A 16,037-nucleotide genomic window follows, 5' to 3' on the forward strand; every position below is an offset into this window, starting at 1 on the left:
TAAGGATGGCCGCAAAATATCTATATGTACACAAGCGATGTCTTTCATAAAATTAATGGACTGAGGAGGATCACACCTTAGAGACCTTTTGTGAGTAACAAAAGTAACATTATTTTTGTTTATTCTGCCTATTGGCTGGAGTTTATTTTCTAGATTATTTTCTGTTATGTAATTCTGTCACAGAAAATTTGTATAGATTGCACTTGAGCAATCTGACGGTTTTGGGGGAAGTTCGGAGTCTGACTGTGGCACTAATATTGGAATGTGGTCTTTATAATTTTATTTTTGACATAAAATGTCAATGTATATGTCAAAAAGTTAATATGAGTGAATTGTCTCTCTTCATTTATAATGTGGATGGTTTGGGGCACCCCAATAAAAGAAGAAGATTATTTTTTTTCTTAAACGTAAGAAATATGATATAGTGTTTCTTCAAAAAACACATCTTTCCCCACAGGAAGCTGAAAAATTTGGGAAGATATGGAGTGGTAATGTTTTCTTTAGTGTTGGCTCAAGTAAGAGCAGGGGAGTCATTACATTGACAAGTAAACATCTACAATTCAAATGTATCAAACAGATTAAAGAGAAATTAGGAAGAGTCATTATTGTTTTAGCAGAAATTCAGGGACAAAGGTTGATTTTAGCTAATATTTAAGCACCTAATGCTGATGATCAGGGCTTTTTTATAGATCTTGACAGGACGTTGCAAGACGCTGGCATCCCTCATGATATAATATTGGGAGGAGACTTTAATATATTGATGACTCAATCATTTATCATAGTGAAGCAAAAGTGTGTTAGCCCGCTAGAGCAACATTGACACTTCACAGGATGTGTAACAGCATGATAACAGATCTTACAGCATGACTACCATGATTGTTCTCCCTTTAAAGTGCTCTTTGTAGGGTGATATATCCAGTTTAAAACGCAGTCCGAGTTCGCGTCTAGCAGGAAACATTCAAGGAACAAAAAGACATCACTTCCTTAAACTGTCTAGAAATGTATATAGCAACTATGTTACAATGTGCTACACAATAAAACAACAAACAATAAATCAAGTTTTTGCCCTTAACAAGCTCTAACTGCGACAGGCGACATGCAACAAGACATTCTGTTGGTTGCCTTGTTTTTATTAGTCATTATTAGTCATTCACTGTAGCCCCGTCCACAATGTATGGTTTGATTGGCTGTGAGTTTGTCACTTTGCAGCAAAAAAAAAGCAACATACAATGTTCCCTTACAAAAATCTAGTTCTGGTAAACATGCTGCAAATTTGCCACTCATTTTCACTTGCAAATGAGCTATGCGATTTGCCACAAATTTTTGCTAGAAGTTTGCAGCTCTTCAAAGACAGCGGTAAACCTGCAACAAACCTTTGGCAATTGACAATTTGCTACTACTGGTAAACACTTCTGTGGCAAACCTGTGGAAACAATGAAGAGCTTCAGGCCTGGATGCAGGGCTGGATTAATGCTACTTAGTGCAACAGAAAAAAAGACAAAGCAGAACTGATATGAATTCAAATCTCATGACATTTTATGTCTCATCTGAGATATTTGTACACTAGAAAGTTAGATTTTAAAAACAAAAAAATCCATTTAGCAATCTCTATAAAATGGTATTTAAAAAAAATATATAATCCAGAATAAACAAGTGTGATTGGTACATCCTGACCAGCTTTGAGAAAAGTAACAGGGATCATGTGATGAGGCCATTAAAGTGCCTTTTCAGCAGCATACTGGACAATTATTTACACCCACAAAATTACACTGAGAAATGTTAATAATATTTACACAAAACCAGAGCATTTCAAATATATATACCTATTCAATATAGCTATCATTTAAATGCATAAGCCAATAATAATTGCATTGCGTTATACCTCTGTGAATGTGTTGACCCTGGGCACATGCCCAACTGCTTTGGTTAATCCGGCCCTGTTTTGGCACAAAGCTCATTTGCATGTGAAAAAAATGAGTGTCAAATATGCAACATGTCTGCCACAGGGTGTTGCTAGACCTCTAGATTTTTGGAAGGGTTGTACATTATTAGGACACAGTGTTATAAGGACTGATCCTTGTAGAAATTTAACTATGGAATGTGGTGAAACAAGCAAATTCAATGTTTTCGTGTTGATCTGAAAACATCTGTACTGAAAGTGATGTTAGGTAGCTACTTGACCTTGACATGGGAGGGAGTTTGGGGGCTGGTTACTATGGTGACATGCCCTGTAGGTGTCAGAGGGTGTCTGACAGCATAAGTGTGTGTGTGTGTGTGTGTGTGTGTGTGTGTGTGTGTGTGTGTGTGTGTGTGTGTGTGTGAAAGAGAACCTGGCCTCTGGAATGCAGGCTTGTCAAGGCATCAAACCAAGTACTGCACCTGAACAAAGAGCCACTTCTTACCGCCGTGTTAAGACAGGCCATGTAACCCTCATCCACTCGCCTGTCTCTTTAATTCTGCCCATCTCTCCCATTGCTATTTTTCACTCCCTCCCGCCCATGTGACTTTCACATTTTTCATGCCCCAATCTCCCTTCTCTGCCTCCCTCACACATCTCTTGTACACTCATTCACTCTTACTCCCCCCTCACACACCCTCATCCCCTGTCTCTGTAATCTTTTACTTTTTTGCTTTTACTCCCATTCACAAGTAAAAACACAGCAATGTGGCTGTTGCCATGTTTCTGAATGAAGGCAGCTGCTCGTGGTCATGAATTGGAGAATCTTGTTGTGTAACACAGGGATTATTCCATTTATCAGTCCTTTCTTTCTCTTTGATTTCAGCTGGGTGTTGTTCTAATAGTGAAAAGCAGAGCATCCTCTCCTCCCTGTCATCTCCACTTTTCTCTTCTGCTCCACACTTGGCTGACACAGTCGGGACATCATTAGTAAGCACAGGTCATTTCTTTGAAACCAAGACCCTGTCTAGAGCATTTTATATTTGTGCATGTGTCTGATGCACAGATACTGTGCTGGTTGGGCCAAAACAAAATGACAACAAGTTTATTTTATTCCAAGTGTCTACATATACACTCTCTTAGTACTTATTTAGGAACACTATGGTCCTAATAAAGTGCCTGATGTGGTCTTCTGCTGTTGTTGCCCATCCGCCTCGAGGTTCGAAGTGTTGTGTATTCTGAGATATTATTCTGCTCACTACAATTGTACAGTATGGTTATCTGAGTTACCGTACCCTTTCTGTCAGCTCGAACCAGTCTGGCCATTCTCTGTTTTCCTCTCTCATCAACAAGGTCTTTCCATCAGCAGAATTGATGCTCACTGGATGTTTTTTTGTTTTTGGTACCATTCTGAGTAAACTCTAGAGACTGTTGTGCGTGATCCCAGGAGATCAGCAGTTACAGAAATACTCAAACCAGTCCATCACATGAATAAGTAGGAGTATAATATATTGCTCAGTGAGTGCATGTTGGCAGGATCACCAAATGAGAGTTGGTGTTTATGAGAGACACTGTCAAACCTGCAGGTGGAGAACAGTGGGATTGACAGAATGTAAAAAAGGACGGCCGCATATTTCAACAAGAGGTGAGTGTGAGGAAGGTAGTGTTTGAGAGAAAAAGAGTGCTGTAGTCACTTTTCAGGTTTACACAAAGAACAAAATACACACATACACACGTGTACACAGATTTTTCCTGCTTGTCTCTGCTTGGAATCCCTGCACTCACAGGAAAGCCACTTACGTAAGACAGTCTGGGATATTCCTACTCTGCTTTCAACTTGTGGCAAGCAGCCCATACACACACACACACACACACACACACACACACACATACGGAAACCCTGAAGGGCTCCTGTTCAGGGAAAAGAGCTGTGGTGAATCACACAAAAACACACGCTCTGGGCAGCCACACATAGGCCAATGGGAAGACAGGGGAAAACAACAGCCAGTGTTTGTGTTTTTTGGTTACACCAAGAGGTGATGATGACTGGAAGAAGGAAAAAAGCACCAGGCCACCTCCACTGCATATTATGTCAGACCACATGGGTAAATGTTCAGCAGGAACCTCCAAATCTCCACAGGATCCAAAGCTGGAGGCTGCAAGGAAATCTCTGCATTGTTCCACAAACATAATTTTCTGCAGATATAAGTGTCCTTGATGTTTTTTCAAATGAACGGAGAGAGATTGTTTGTAGGAAAAATAATAAGCACGAGAGAGAGAAACAAAATGGGAAAGAGCAGAAACAGGTCCGAGCTTACCAGAAACCTCCACAATATCTCCAGGTACAATGTCCCGAGCTTTGATCCTCTGGACGGCTGTGCGGTTCATGCGGTACACTTTGCCCATCTCTGGCTCATACTCTTTCAGAGCCTCAATGGCATTCTCTGCATTTCGCTCCTGAGACCACAAAATAATTGACACAATTCAATCAGTTAGTGATACACATTACAACAGGATGATTAGGCCAATATTAGAAGCAAATAATATCAGGGTTTATTTTTTCCTGTTCCAATAGTAAACTATGCTTTTTATCTAACCAGTTTTTAAAAGAGCTAAACATAAATCAAATAATCCATCTTTCATGCTGTACTTTATGTTCTGCTTAACTTCTTATCACACTGTTCATCAAATTGGTTGTTACTCTGAATTCAGAGTGCAGTAAACAGAATAAATAGCACAAATCCTTGATAGGATTAATTAGCTAACTTTAGAAAATCTTTTAGTAGCTTGTAGTCTGTTGCTGTGCCTTGTTACTGTGCTATAAATGTCAATTCCATGTCATGTATGAAAGCCTGACACCAAGCAGATTCATTCTACTGTGCAGACATTACTCATTGAGATGATGAAATTGAAGATTAGCCAATTATCTTTGTGGCCCCTAAGTTTCTCACTGCAAACACAGATGGCCCACACACCCACCTGCCATACTCCAATGACAGCATTGGCCACCAGAATGAGCAGGATGACAATGGGCTCCACGAAGGCTGTGGTGGACTCCTCCCCCTCTTCAAACAGTGCCAACACCTAATGAACAAACACAAAATGCATTACCCCTTCCTCAACATCAAAGCTCATAAACAGTTCTGTTTTATCTGCTTGCCCAGTCAGATAAATGTTTAAGATTTTTACTTGCAATATTTCATATAGCCTACACAATAAATTTCAGTTACAAGTATGTCTTTTTGTGGTTAGACTGCTTGAATGTAGCCGATTCATTGCTCCTGATAGATAATTTGCATAACAAACGTCACCATATCTAATCTTACATTTTTCGCAGTTAAACCAGTTTCATACACTAACCTGCAAACTCATCAACATCACTTGTGAAAACTTAGTAACGTTTTTATGTATTGTCTGCCACCTGAACCGCATTGACATGCCCTGTGTTTGATACCTGTGCAGTGCTCTACCCATGATGCTTCTCGTCCGGCGTGCGACCACCTTTAGGCAATTAGCTCTACATTCCTTAAAAGTTAGTAAGACAAGTCTTGAGTAGAGTCATTAATTCAGGTTGGGTGTTCCCTATTCCTATCCTTTAAGCAACCAAACTATGCATACAACATACTCCAGTTCTTATCTCTGAGAAAAAGAAAAAAAAAGAAAAAAAAAAACTCAAGCTAGGTGTCAACAGTTTTTGCTTCTAACCACCCAATTCATTTTGAACAAACTTTCTTCTAGCTGCTTACAGAAACGGAAGGAATGGGCTGTTGGGAGCACTATTTATTGTTGAATATATTTCCATTTTGTTACATATTTTAAAGTCTGCCTTGAGAAAAAGTGCTTTTTGTGATGTAATTTATACAACTGTTTTAGAGTAATGATTAGGGGATTAGGGGTACATTTCATTACCATCATTACATTAAATAATGAATAAAAACAGATCATTAGTTAATGTATATTTAACAAGTTAAAAATGCCATGAAACTTTGATTTGTACATTCTAATAAATTCACATGAACGTAAATGAACAACTGATCTGTTAAGCAGTATTTAAATGTTTGCAAATGAAAGTTAATAAATCATTACTTAGGAGAACTACCTTAAATATGCATCTCTACAGAATGAAAGTATGGATCCATGAATCTTACTTCCTCTATGCTTCGTAAGTTTGTAATAGCACACAAGTTTAGTTCCATCTGTAGGATTCAACTGTAACACTGTTAACCCTTAAATGCATGGGAATTTATCAAACACTAACATATTTGAGTTTTTAGAGACCAGGCATGTATATCTATGAAAAATGGATCTGCAAAATACCCAAATTATATATATATATATATATATATATATATATATATATATATATATATATATATATATATATATATATATGTTTTATTTTTCATATGTCAAAGATAAAATGCAGCAAATCAGGTCAAATCTAGAACAGGATTCACAACATTCACACTGAGATTTTATGAGACACAACTGGCTGTCAACACATAATCTACACATAAACTACAAATAAGCTACACATGTATTTTCTCAGGCACTTATTGAGTTTAAACAGATGCACAACTTACATAATTCAAATAATACATCCAAATGAAAATAATCTTATTATACTCTTCATGTGTTGTACTAGCTATAGCTGACTTTAATGTTGTTTCTACATCAAATGGCAATGTCAAATGTAAATCAAGTCAATCACTGAAACAACAGTGCCAACTTGAGTAAGAAATAGCATGTATGTATGTATATGTACATGCATATGAGATAATTCATCATTGTTGCCCAGAAAATCATCATTATAGATATAGAATATCTGGATGATGATATAGTGATATAGTATTTATTTATATGAATATATAGTACTATTTTCACTTGTAACAAGCAAAGAAATAGAAAATTATGTTAGTCAACATATAGATATGAAATAATCATAACAAATATAATTTATGGAACAACAACACTATTAGATACCTAGGGTCTCTAATGGCTCTATACACAATTGGTACTTAAACAATACAAAAATAAAATAATAATTCTAAAGAGGTGTGGGCACAACTCCAAAAAATTAGGTACAGGGGAGATTAGTTCCCTGGTCTCTAAAGACCTGAGGTGTAGGTTTAAGGGTTAAATAAAAACCACAATAAACAATCAGCCTCTGTCTGTTATGAAACACGTACTGGTTCATCCACACCCATTCAAATATTCCAGTAAAATTATGTCATCGGGTACATGCCTTAGGCAAATATTTGTTATATGTACAGATATATGTGTAAGATAAAGGTTGGGAGCATTTTCAGAAAAACCTTGAGTATCTTACAGAAGCTAAAAGCAGTTCCCACAATTTGCATAATAAGGTCAATACCATACATAAGACTCTAAATTAACAGAAATAGAATGTGACAGCCTGATTCTTGAAGATCACTGACACAACCTTGAAGTTCATTAGACTTCAAACAAGTGGACTGATTGTAGATATGTGTATCTAACAAACAATTCAATAAAAACTTCCCATTATTAATTCAAACACTTATCCTAGGCAAATCTAAAGATCATTCCCCACACACAAAACAACTGGTATTACAAACTCTGAATCAGTTCTCAACTTCACTTTTGCAGCTTTTGCACTGTGTGATGCAAATAGAAAAGAAAAGAGTTAATATTATGCCATAATTATGAATTGAGAAAACAATGTAAACACATTATAGCTAGCTAAAAGCTATGTATTGTGTCCAAACTACATCACCTGCAGTGCTGGTACCCAAATTCTTAACTTCTCACCTCTCTCCTGAGAGCAAAAACAAAATATTTAAACTGGCTCTTTTCTCAAGATATCAACTGGGAGAGACTCTAAGCACACCTACTCAACTTCCCATTTCCATACAGGTACTACATCCATTGTTCAGGGGATATTTTCTCTCAGGACTTGCAGTGCTCATGCTGGAGTCTCAAGTGTGGCAGATTCTCATTTTAATGCAATCTAAAGCTAATGACATTAAACTGATGTACAGTGACTACAGTCTGTCAGAAATCTGCTGAAACTATGGCTGATGCAACAGATACACACTGAGACATGCTGAAACCATTAATGGATGGACAAGAAGAATTTGGTAAAAAAAAAAAAAAAAAAAAAGTAGTACAAGAGGAATTGGAAAATAAACAGATATAAGAATGCAATGAAAGAATCAATCATCACAAGCAAAAGATCAGAAAAGGAATTAAATAACACAAAAGCAGAAAGTAATACAAAAGGAAAGCAACACATTATTGTGGCTAGTTATCTGAAATTAACTCCTGAGTTAGAATGAGTGGGCAACTATTTCAGATGTCTTGGGAGCAGTCGTCGCATGGCTGCACATGTACTGTAGATCTGTTTGTTTCCATCCAAAACCGTTCATTCTCAGCACATGCTGTCCTTTGATGAGTCAGGCTATTGCACTCGCATAGCACTTGCTTCAAAACACGAAACAATTTTTTTGTCTCCACGGCTCCCCCGTCGCTTAGATACCGATGGCTTTGTTCTCATAACATGCAAAAAAGTCATGAGAGCTGCATGCAGAAGATTTTAATATATTCAAAAAGGCACACAAATGAGTTCAAAGACAAGGCTGATCTCCCCAGAGTATTTCCATTTCACCATCACATTTGTCCAACACACACACACTGCTTTCTGGGAGGTCTAATGCAATATTTTTTATCAGTTTCAATTGCTCCACAAGATTCCAGAGGTCGGAAGACTGTTGCTCGCCTCATAGAATTTTACCACAGTTGAGACAATAAAGGAGATGGATGAAAGAAAGAATGATGAATGACATGAGCAGAGCTCCAAAAGATGATGTACTGGAGATTGACTCTGAAGGCATATGGATGGAAACAAAGTGCATGTGTATCTGTTCAACACAAAGACCATGGTGAAAGCAGCTTTTGTAAAAATAACAATGTTTGACTGTCCGTTCCATTGTGGGTAAGAGAGTGTGGGAGTGCACCCATTTTATAATACTCCATACAGAATGGCAGGGGGCTGGAAAGGTTCTGCCGTGGCCCGTTTCTACTTGAAGTCAGACAGAAAGTTCATAAAAAGGTAAATTCATAAAAGGCAATAAAAAAAACAGACTGTGCTCACCAGTTTAACAAGTCAGAGTCTTGGAAAGTCTGGAGTCCTGCTCAGCAGAACCACAACAAAACAATCATTGTCTAACAGTATAAACACAACACTCCAAACTAAATCCACAGGGTCAGTCCCATTAATCTACACTATTTATGCAAAGCCAACTCTGCATTTGGCTCATGGATGTAATTTTTAAAGACATATAATCCAATTAACAGGACTATTGAGACTGGTCTTGCAGGTGTTAAATCCTGTGCAGCACTGAAGGTGTTTAATGCTTTCTTTCCGAGACCGAATGGAAGATATTGCTGAGTCCAGCTCGAGTCTCTGTGGTGAAAATCTTGATTGGTAGTGTTTGCCAACATGCTTATGGAAAAAAAGGTTTCTTTGAATTCATGTCACCTCATTAATTTACCTGTGTGTTATCTAGTAAGCACGAGATCCACAGATAAAGACACAGAGTTAAATAACATTACGTCACACAAATTAGTCCAAGAGAAGGTTTTCAAAAAATAATTTGACTAATATAAATAATTATTGATTTTATTGATTATTATTGATTGACTTTTATCAATAAAAATTGAATACTTCGGATAAATCTCACTTAAACTCTCTCTTGCTCTCTCTGATAATTTACAAGCATTTAGGGAAAGCTGAGGTTTAGGGTGTAGAAATGCAAACTGGTTGGTGACAGACAGATGGTGATTCTCATGCAGTTTCTGGTTCTGCCTTACAGTACACCTACTGGATAAAGTCTATCGGTGAGAAATCCTTTATTGGGACTGGTTGTATGTTACCATTTATTGAGCGTAGGATAAAATGAGATGCCGTATAAAATATAAAGAGATAAAGTCACTTACAAAAGAGACACAGGCTGCCAGCAGCAGAATCCTCACCAGGAGGTCCTCGAACTGCTCCACGACCAACTCCCACAACGACTTACCTGTGAGAGAGATAAATAAGAGAATAGGTGATTTGCTGACTGAATAATAGTTTAACAAATCTTAAAACATTCCCACAAAATTGCTTTGAATTGCTTGTTGGAGATATAGATTCTCAACATTATTCTTATGAATTAGGGTGAATATCATAAATAGCTGTCAATATTATACCTTTATGACAACTGGGTTTTAAGGTTAAGTTTGCACCAGAACTTTTGGGAAACCATTGCACACAGCTATGACCCAGTGCATTAGTGTGTGTGTGTGTGTGTGTGTGTGTGTGTATTCCAAGTCTTAAAGTTTACCTCTCTCTAGTAAAACAGAACAACTGAGCCTGTGCTAACGGTGCAACCCATAAAGAGCATTAACAACATAATGGAAAGATCAATATTTACCTTCTTCAGCTGGGAGCTCTGTCAGTCAAAACACGGCAAGGCAATCCAAAGTAGAATGAGAGGAAGGGTGTGAGGGAGAGAGAGAGAGAGAGAGAGAGAGAGAGAGAGAGAGAGAGAGAGAGAGAGAGAGAGGACAAAACAGAGGGCATTCTGTTAAAAAGGTCACACGGTAAGACTGTTTTTTAAACAGTTTATTTTACATTCATAATGTGTTGCCTGAGATGGTGCGAGCTGGCTTTATTTTATGCTTGAATGTTAAATACACAGAGGCACGCCGCACAATGCTAAACCAAAAGATTACAAATTAGTGTAGGCAATTATTGATTTAGGATTAATGGACTGCCTCTCGCTACCCAGAACACTTTTTGCATTTATCTGAATTCTGTCATTTCAAACTCTGGAAACTCTGAAAAGATTCCAACATTGTAAAAACGCACTGCAGTAGTCCACATTGTCAAGGAGCAACCCTTTTTTTTTAACCTTATATCCATTCAAAGTAATGTGGTGTTTGGGCTTTTGTTTAGAGTCACTTAATAAAATCCATTGTAGCTCAGCTCAAATGTCATTTACATTAGTAAATGGCCACCTAAATGTATTCGACAACCATCTCACTAAAAGAATATCATCTCTAGTGGAAAATGTACAGACTGCCCACCAGCTGTGATGGCTTTTGTTTGGTGAATGTGCTTCCTCTATCGAAGAGGGAGATTTCATGATGGAACAAACATTTCTGGCATTGTGCACAAGTCATTTGACACAGATGAGCTCTGTGGCCTACACATGTCTGTTTAGTCATTTTTAGAGGGTTCTTAAATCAGAGCTTGTCGGAGCCGAGGAGCATGTGGATAGTGGGAGGGGCAGAGCTTCACGAACCTCTCTCTCTCTCACACACACACAAGCATCATAATTACAACACAGTTTCCATCTTTGTTGAGACTCTGCTCTGAAATTGCATGCGTGTCCATCTGCGTGGACAATCTCATTAATACGCAATAGTATACGCACATTTACTGCAATAGGTGTGATTACTGCTTGCTATTAGTGCATTAAACTGCATCTAACAAACAGGGGCTTAAATTAACTAATCACAACTTTTGATATAGCCTGACAAACGTATACAGAAGTAGACAAGAACACTGTGTTTCTGGTAGACTATTCATGAATGGTACAAAGATACAATGAAAAATCCTTGGAGTCAACCCAAAAGATAGCGAGAGAAAATACAGTGTGTTCCTGAATTCCAGTGTGCATATGTTTGTGTATCCTCGGGTCAAGTTTAGCCTTGCCCTGTACGGATACTATCGGAGTTGCCCTGCCATTCTGCTTATGGGAAAACCTCCATTAATATCAATCCTGATAACCAAGAAAAGCTTAGGTTGCAATAAAGTTTGTCCACTTCTTGTAATTATGGAAAGAAAGAGGGCTTCCCTCATTCCATGCTTAAATAACAGCTCTCCTTTCCTCTCTCTTTTTCTGTTATGGTAACTGTTGGCTCAAAATCATTTGCACCTTAAACAGAGGGAGGCTGGGAATGGCTCAAACCATCCATGACGTCTCCAGGCCTGAGAATCTCTTGAACACAAACACACACTCACAGACAGGCTGTGAGCTGCAGATGGGAAAAGGCTTGGGGCATGTGCAGTGGAAACCAAGATTAAATGGGTTAGTGGCAAGAGACCTGCAGCACTGGAAATACACATCAGCAAAACATTAAGAATCCCATTTCCCGTTTGAAAAGAAGGCACATGGCCAAGCACTCTTAACACACACACTTGGCCCTTCAATGACTGAATTTCCACCAACAACTGGAGAGAAAAAAAATAGCTAGGGGAAAAACACAAGAAATAGTGAGTTGACAGTATGTTTAACCATTAATGTTCAGCCTTTTTTATCTTCACATTTTCCATAATTGAACAAGTTTGAATTGAGGGAATGAGATGATTCAGGTGTAGAAGTGAATAAGAGGGAGGGAGAAAGGCATGATAGAGCATGTGTTCTGCTTTGAAGAACAGAGGAGATTCTCCTCTTCATCTTTCTTCAGGCTATGAGATCAGTCTGAAGTAAAGAGCCTGAAAAGTTGCAGTTGCATGCTCTGTGTATGTGATATAAGCACGGTCAGTGATATACTTCAAATGCTCAGAAAATGGTTGAGTCATTCTTGTCTTGACTAATTCAGAATTTTGAATCCTAGTTCAGAATTTTGAACCATTCAAGAATTCCCTTTTTCTGAAGTTTTAACTATTTCAGAATTATCTTGTTCAGAAATGTTAACTATTTAAGAATTTTCAATTCCATCTTAGAATTTTAAATTAAATTCTATTTAAAAAATTTAAACTACTGAAGAATGTTGAATTCCAGCTCAGAATTTTGAATTGTAGTTTAGAATTTGTGACTATTTGACCATTTTGAATCCTAGTAAAAAATATATATATATTTTTCAGAACTCTAAATGTGAATTTAAACATTTACAACTCAGCTCAGAAGCTGCATAAAAAAAAAAAACTGCTCAGCAACGGTGCACAAGTTTGCCTAATTCCCCTCATGGCATCTTTTACCTTCCAACTTTAAAGGATTACACTTTGACTGCAGGTGCTTTCACCTTTCTGAATCCTAAACACAATAACACTGTGTTGAGCTCATGATAACTGAAGTGGGTTCAGCTCTAATTCAACACAATATTATGTAAGAGTAATATGAACTCATCTGAAGTCTGTTGTGGAAAGAAATCACCTCACAGAGCAGCAGCATGTTCCTCCAGTGGTGTGGAAAAAGTGGGTGGCAGGGCACTCATGGCCTGAGTTTCCCTCTCCTGTCTCCAGGTGTGTGTGTTTGCCAGGCCACAATGCTGCTTTACCTCATTAGTTTTGGATTTCTATGGCATTATAAGAAAAACTGCTAAACTGACTTGAAATCAGTAAAGAAGGGGGCTTCCTTTGTAAGATAATATGTCTCTGTAGGCAGTACTGGGCCTAACCACCAGCCTGTCATGATAAATAGATGGAGTAGGAAGGGGTGTTGGAGAGACAGAGGGAGGGAGGAAGATAGAGAAAGAGAGAAGGGATGGAAGGGTTCCCCTGTCAGGATGTGCCAAGGATTCCCTCAGTCATCCGGGTCTTGTCTGCCTCATCTGGCCCAAGCACATTCCAACACTGTGACTTCACCCTGCCCTCACACATAAACACACAAACTCACTGTTGTTTTCCTCTTTTTAAACTCTTCTTGCTCTACTTTTCCACCATTTCTTTCTCTCTCTTTACAACCACACAGTAAATTAAAACAAGTGCCAATCTGTTTACACACCAGTCATTGGGAGAGGGGAAACACTTCCTGGAAACAGTTGCCAACAACACACCGCCTTTAATGGCTGTACCCGGAGAAGTAGGAGGAAGTCTCTCAACAGCGTTGGTGAGCAAAGTGCATGGCATTACACAGAGAGTGGCATTCAAATTTTGGCCAATCTGAGTTCACAGCAAAATAACAAGGGCAACACAAAATTAAAATGGACTCTATTTACTGTTCCTGGTCTTACTGTAAATGATTAATCATAATGTGATTTGCATGTTTCCTATAAAAAGTTGTTTTCATAATCTTTCATCAAAATGTAACTTTCTCTACCTCTGAATAAACTTTTATTCCTGCAGAATTAACCAAAGCCTCATTACAGAAGTTAAAGGATTACTTTTGGAGTTCACCCAAAAATAAAAATTCAGTCATTGTTTACTCACCCCTGTGTTGTTACATCCCCATATGACTTTCTTTCTTTTTCTTAACACAAGGGGATAAAAAAATAAAAAAATTAATAGTTCTCAGTGATGTCATACAATGGCAGTTAATGGTGACCACCTCTTCAAGGTTCAAAAAGACACAAAAGTATAATTCAGAAGTAATATAAATTATTAATCATAACATGATTGTTATGAAAGCATTTAAGGTTTAAGATGCGAAACAAACTGAAATCTAATGTGTTATTTAGTAAAAATTTCACTGACCGTTTTTCTCCTGCGCATGTGTCTGCATGCAAGCTCTTTGCAGGAGAGCAACAGTAGATATGCAGTAGATTTAATTGTAAAATTATTTTTTTAGTCATAAAGGTTGCATCACCATTTAAAAAAAAAACTTCTAATTACATCCAAAACAAACTTATATAATGTCCTGTGTTTTTTTTTGTTGAAAACATTTAAACAAGCAATGCGTAAAAACAAAAAAGTAACGCGAAGATAAAGAAACCGCTAATAAAGTAGACTGACGCAATAAATGTACAGGATGACTATAAACACTCGGCATTTAATAGTTATGGTTATATTGTATCTCATGTCATGTTTTGTTGAGAAAAACAAGCATACTCACATACTCAGTAAACTATACTAATTTATACACACCAGTTTAATTGATGTAATGTCCCTCCGCTAGCAAAGTCTTTCACAGATACCATGTTTGTTGTTTAGAGACGTGTCGTGCTTTCTGACGAGCTGCACATATACGGGAGTAAAGAGTATACCGCTTATACAGTACATTTAAACAGGAACCCTTTCTCACAGTAAGCCACATTCTCTCAAAAACACACTTTTTGGTGTCCATCTAAATGTACAGAAAGAACGGTTTGCACATTATCCACACTCAACAGCATCACCCAGTGCATTCTGTTATAACTGCCAGTTTTAGTTTGTGTTCAGGATTTAACATGCATCTCACTGCGTATATGGCCAGCGAAATTCAAATAGTATTTTTACTTTTCGAATACTTGCAAAATGAATACTCGAGTATACGACTACTCATGCACATCCCTACCAGACACTCCACCAGCTTTCGCACAATCTAGGTAATTCAAGGACCAAAAGCAGTCGCGGAACCAGTGCCAGTTCATAGTGGTTACCTGGCGTGATGCAAATATGGAAACCAAGCAATTGACAGAATGTCCCCTTGCTCTTCACAGCTGCTTAGGACAAAAAACTCTGATTAACATAGAAAATATAATTTTTATTGCATGTTGTTTGGCGTCTGAGTAGGACACGGTGAAACTGTAGCTACCTTCAGCCCCATCTGTCTGTTTGATGGAGGACTCCATTGAAATGCATCTATTCGTCCACTACAAACTCTTCAGACATGTTTTTTAGTTTTGTTCTCTGATTTGTGTGTAGCTATGTTGTATTTTCGTTTGTTAATATCACTGGTGGTCCTGTTGAAGTGAAACAAAATGAGCATGTGCTGCGTAACTGTTTCTCTCTGGCAAAGAGCACGTGTGCAGACTTGTGAACGTGCACAGGAGAATTGCTGTCAGTAAAAAAAAATCTAAATAATACGGGGGGTTTTTCACACCAAACCTTATTGTATGCTTTCATAACAATCATGAGTCTCATGGAATAATATATTAGACTTCTGAATTGTCTGAATTGTCAAAAATCATATGGGATTATAACAACACAGGGGTGAGTAAACAATATCTGAATTTTCAGTTTTGGCTGAACTCTTAAATGTGAAGGCCATTCCATTTTGTATTTAATATTTGTGCACTTGTAAAAAGGAAGCTAGTTTTTTGACCATGGCAAAGTTTAAGGTAGCTCTGATTTAAATCACTTTGTGTCTGGTTTCTTTCCTGGGTGGTTGCTTGCCGGCCCAAGTCAAAATAGTACACCCTCAAGTCAGAATGAGATTCTGGTCCCTATATAGGACCCATGTCCCACCTTTAA

General features: G+C 37.8%; 1 protein-coding gene across 2 annotated transcripts in view; it reads right to left on the bottom strand.

Annotated features, from left to right (window-relative positions):
- LOC127622492 (sarcoplasmic/endoplasmic reticulum calcium ATPase 3-like) overlaps positions 1-16,037 on the bottom strand; it is an 83,916-nt gene that overhangs the window by 41,968 nt on the left and 25,911 nt on the right. For both annotated transcript variants that reach the window (XM_052096593.1, XM_052096600.1), the window contains exons 2-5: positions 10,351-10,368; positions 9,875-9,957; positions 4,877-4,981; positions 4,216-4,354 (exon numbers count right to left, since the gene is read on the bottom strand). In XM_052096593.1, the coding sequence (XP_051952553.1) occupies positions 4,216-4,354; positions 4,877-4,981; positions 9,875-9,957; positions 10,351-10,368 (345 nt within the window). The remainder of the gene's footprint in view (positions 1-4,215; positions 4,355-4,876; positions 4,982-9,874; positions 9,958-10,350; positions 10,369-16,037) is intronic.

Source organism: Xyrauchen texanus, chromosome 3, assembly GCF_025860055.1.
Source record: "Xyrauchen texanus isolate HMW12.3.18 chromosome 3, RBS_HiC_50CHRs, whole genome shotgun sequence".
In the NCBI taxonomy this organism is placed as follows: Eukaryota; Metazoa; Chordata; class Actinopteri; order Cypriniformes; family Catostomidae; genus Xyrauchen; species Xyrauchen texanus.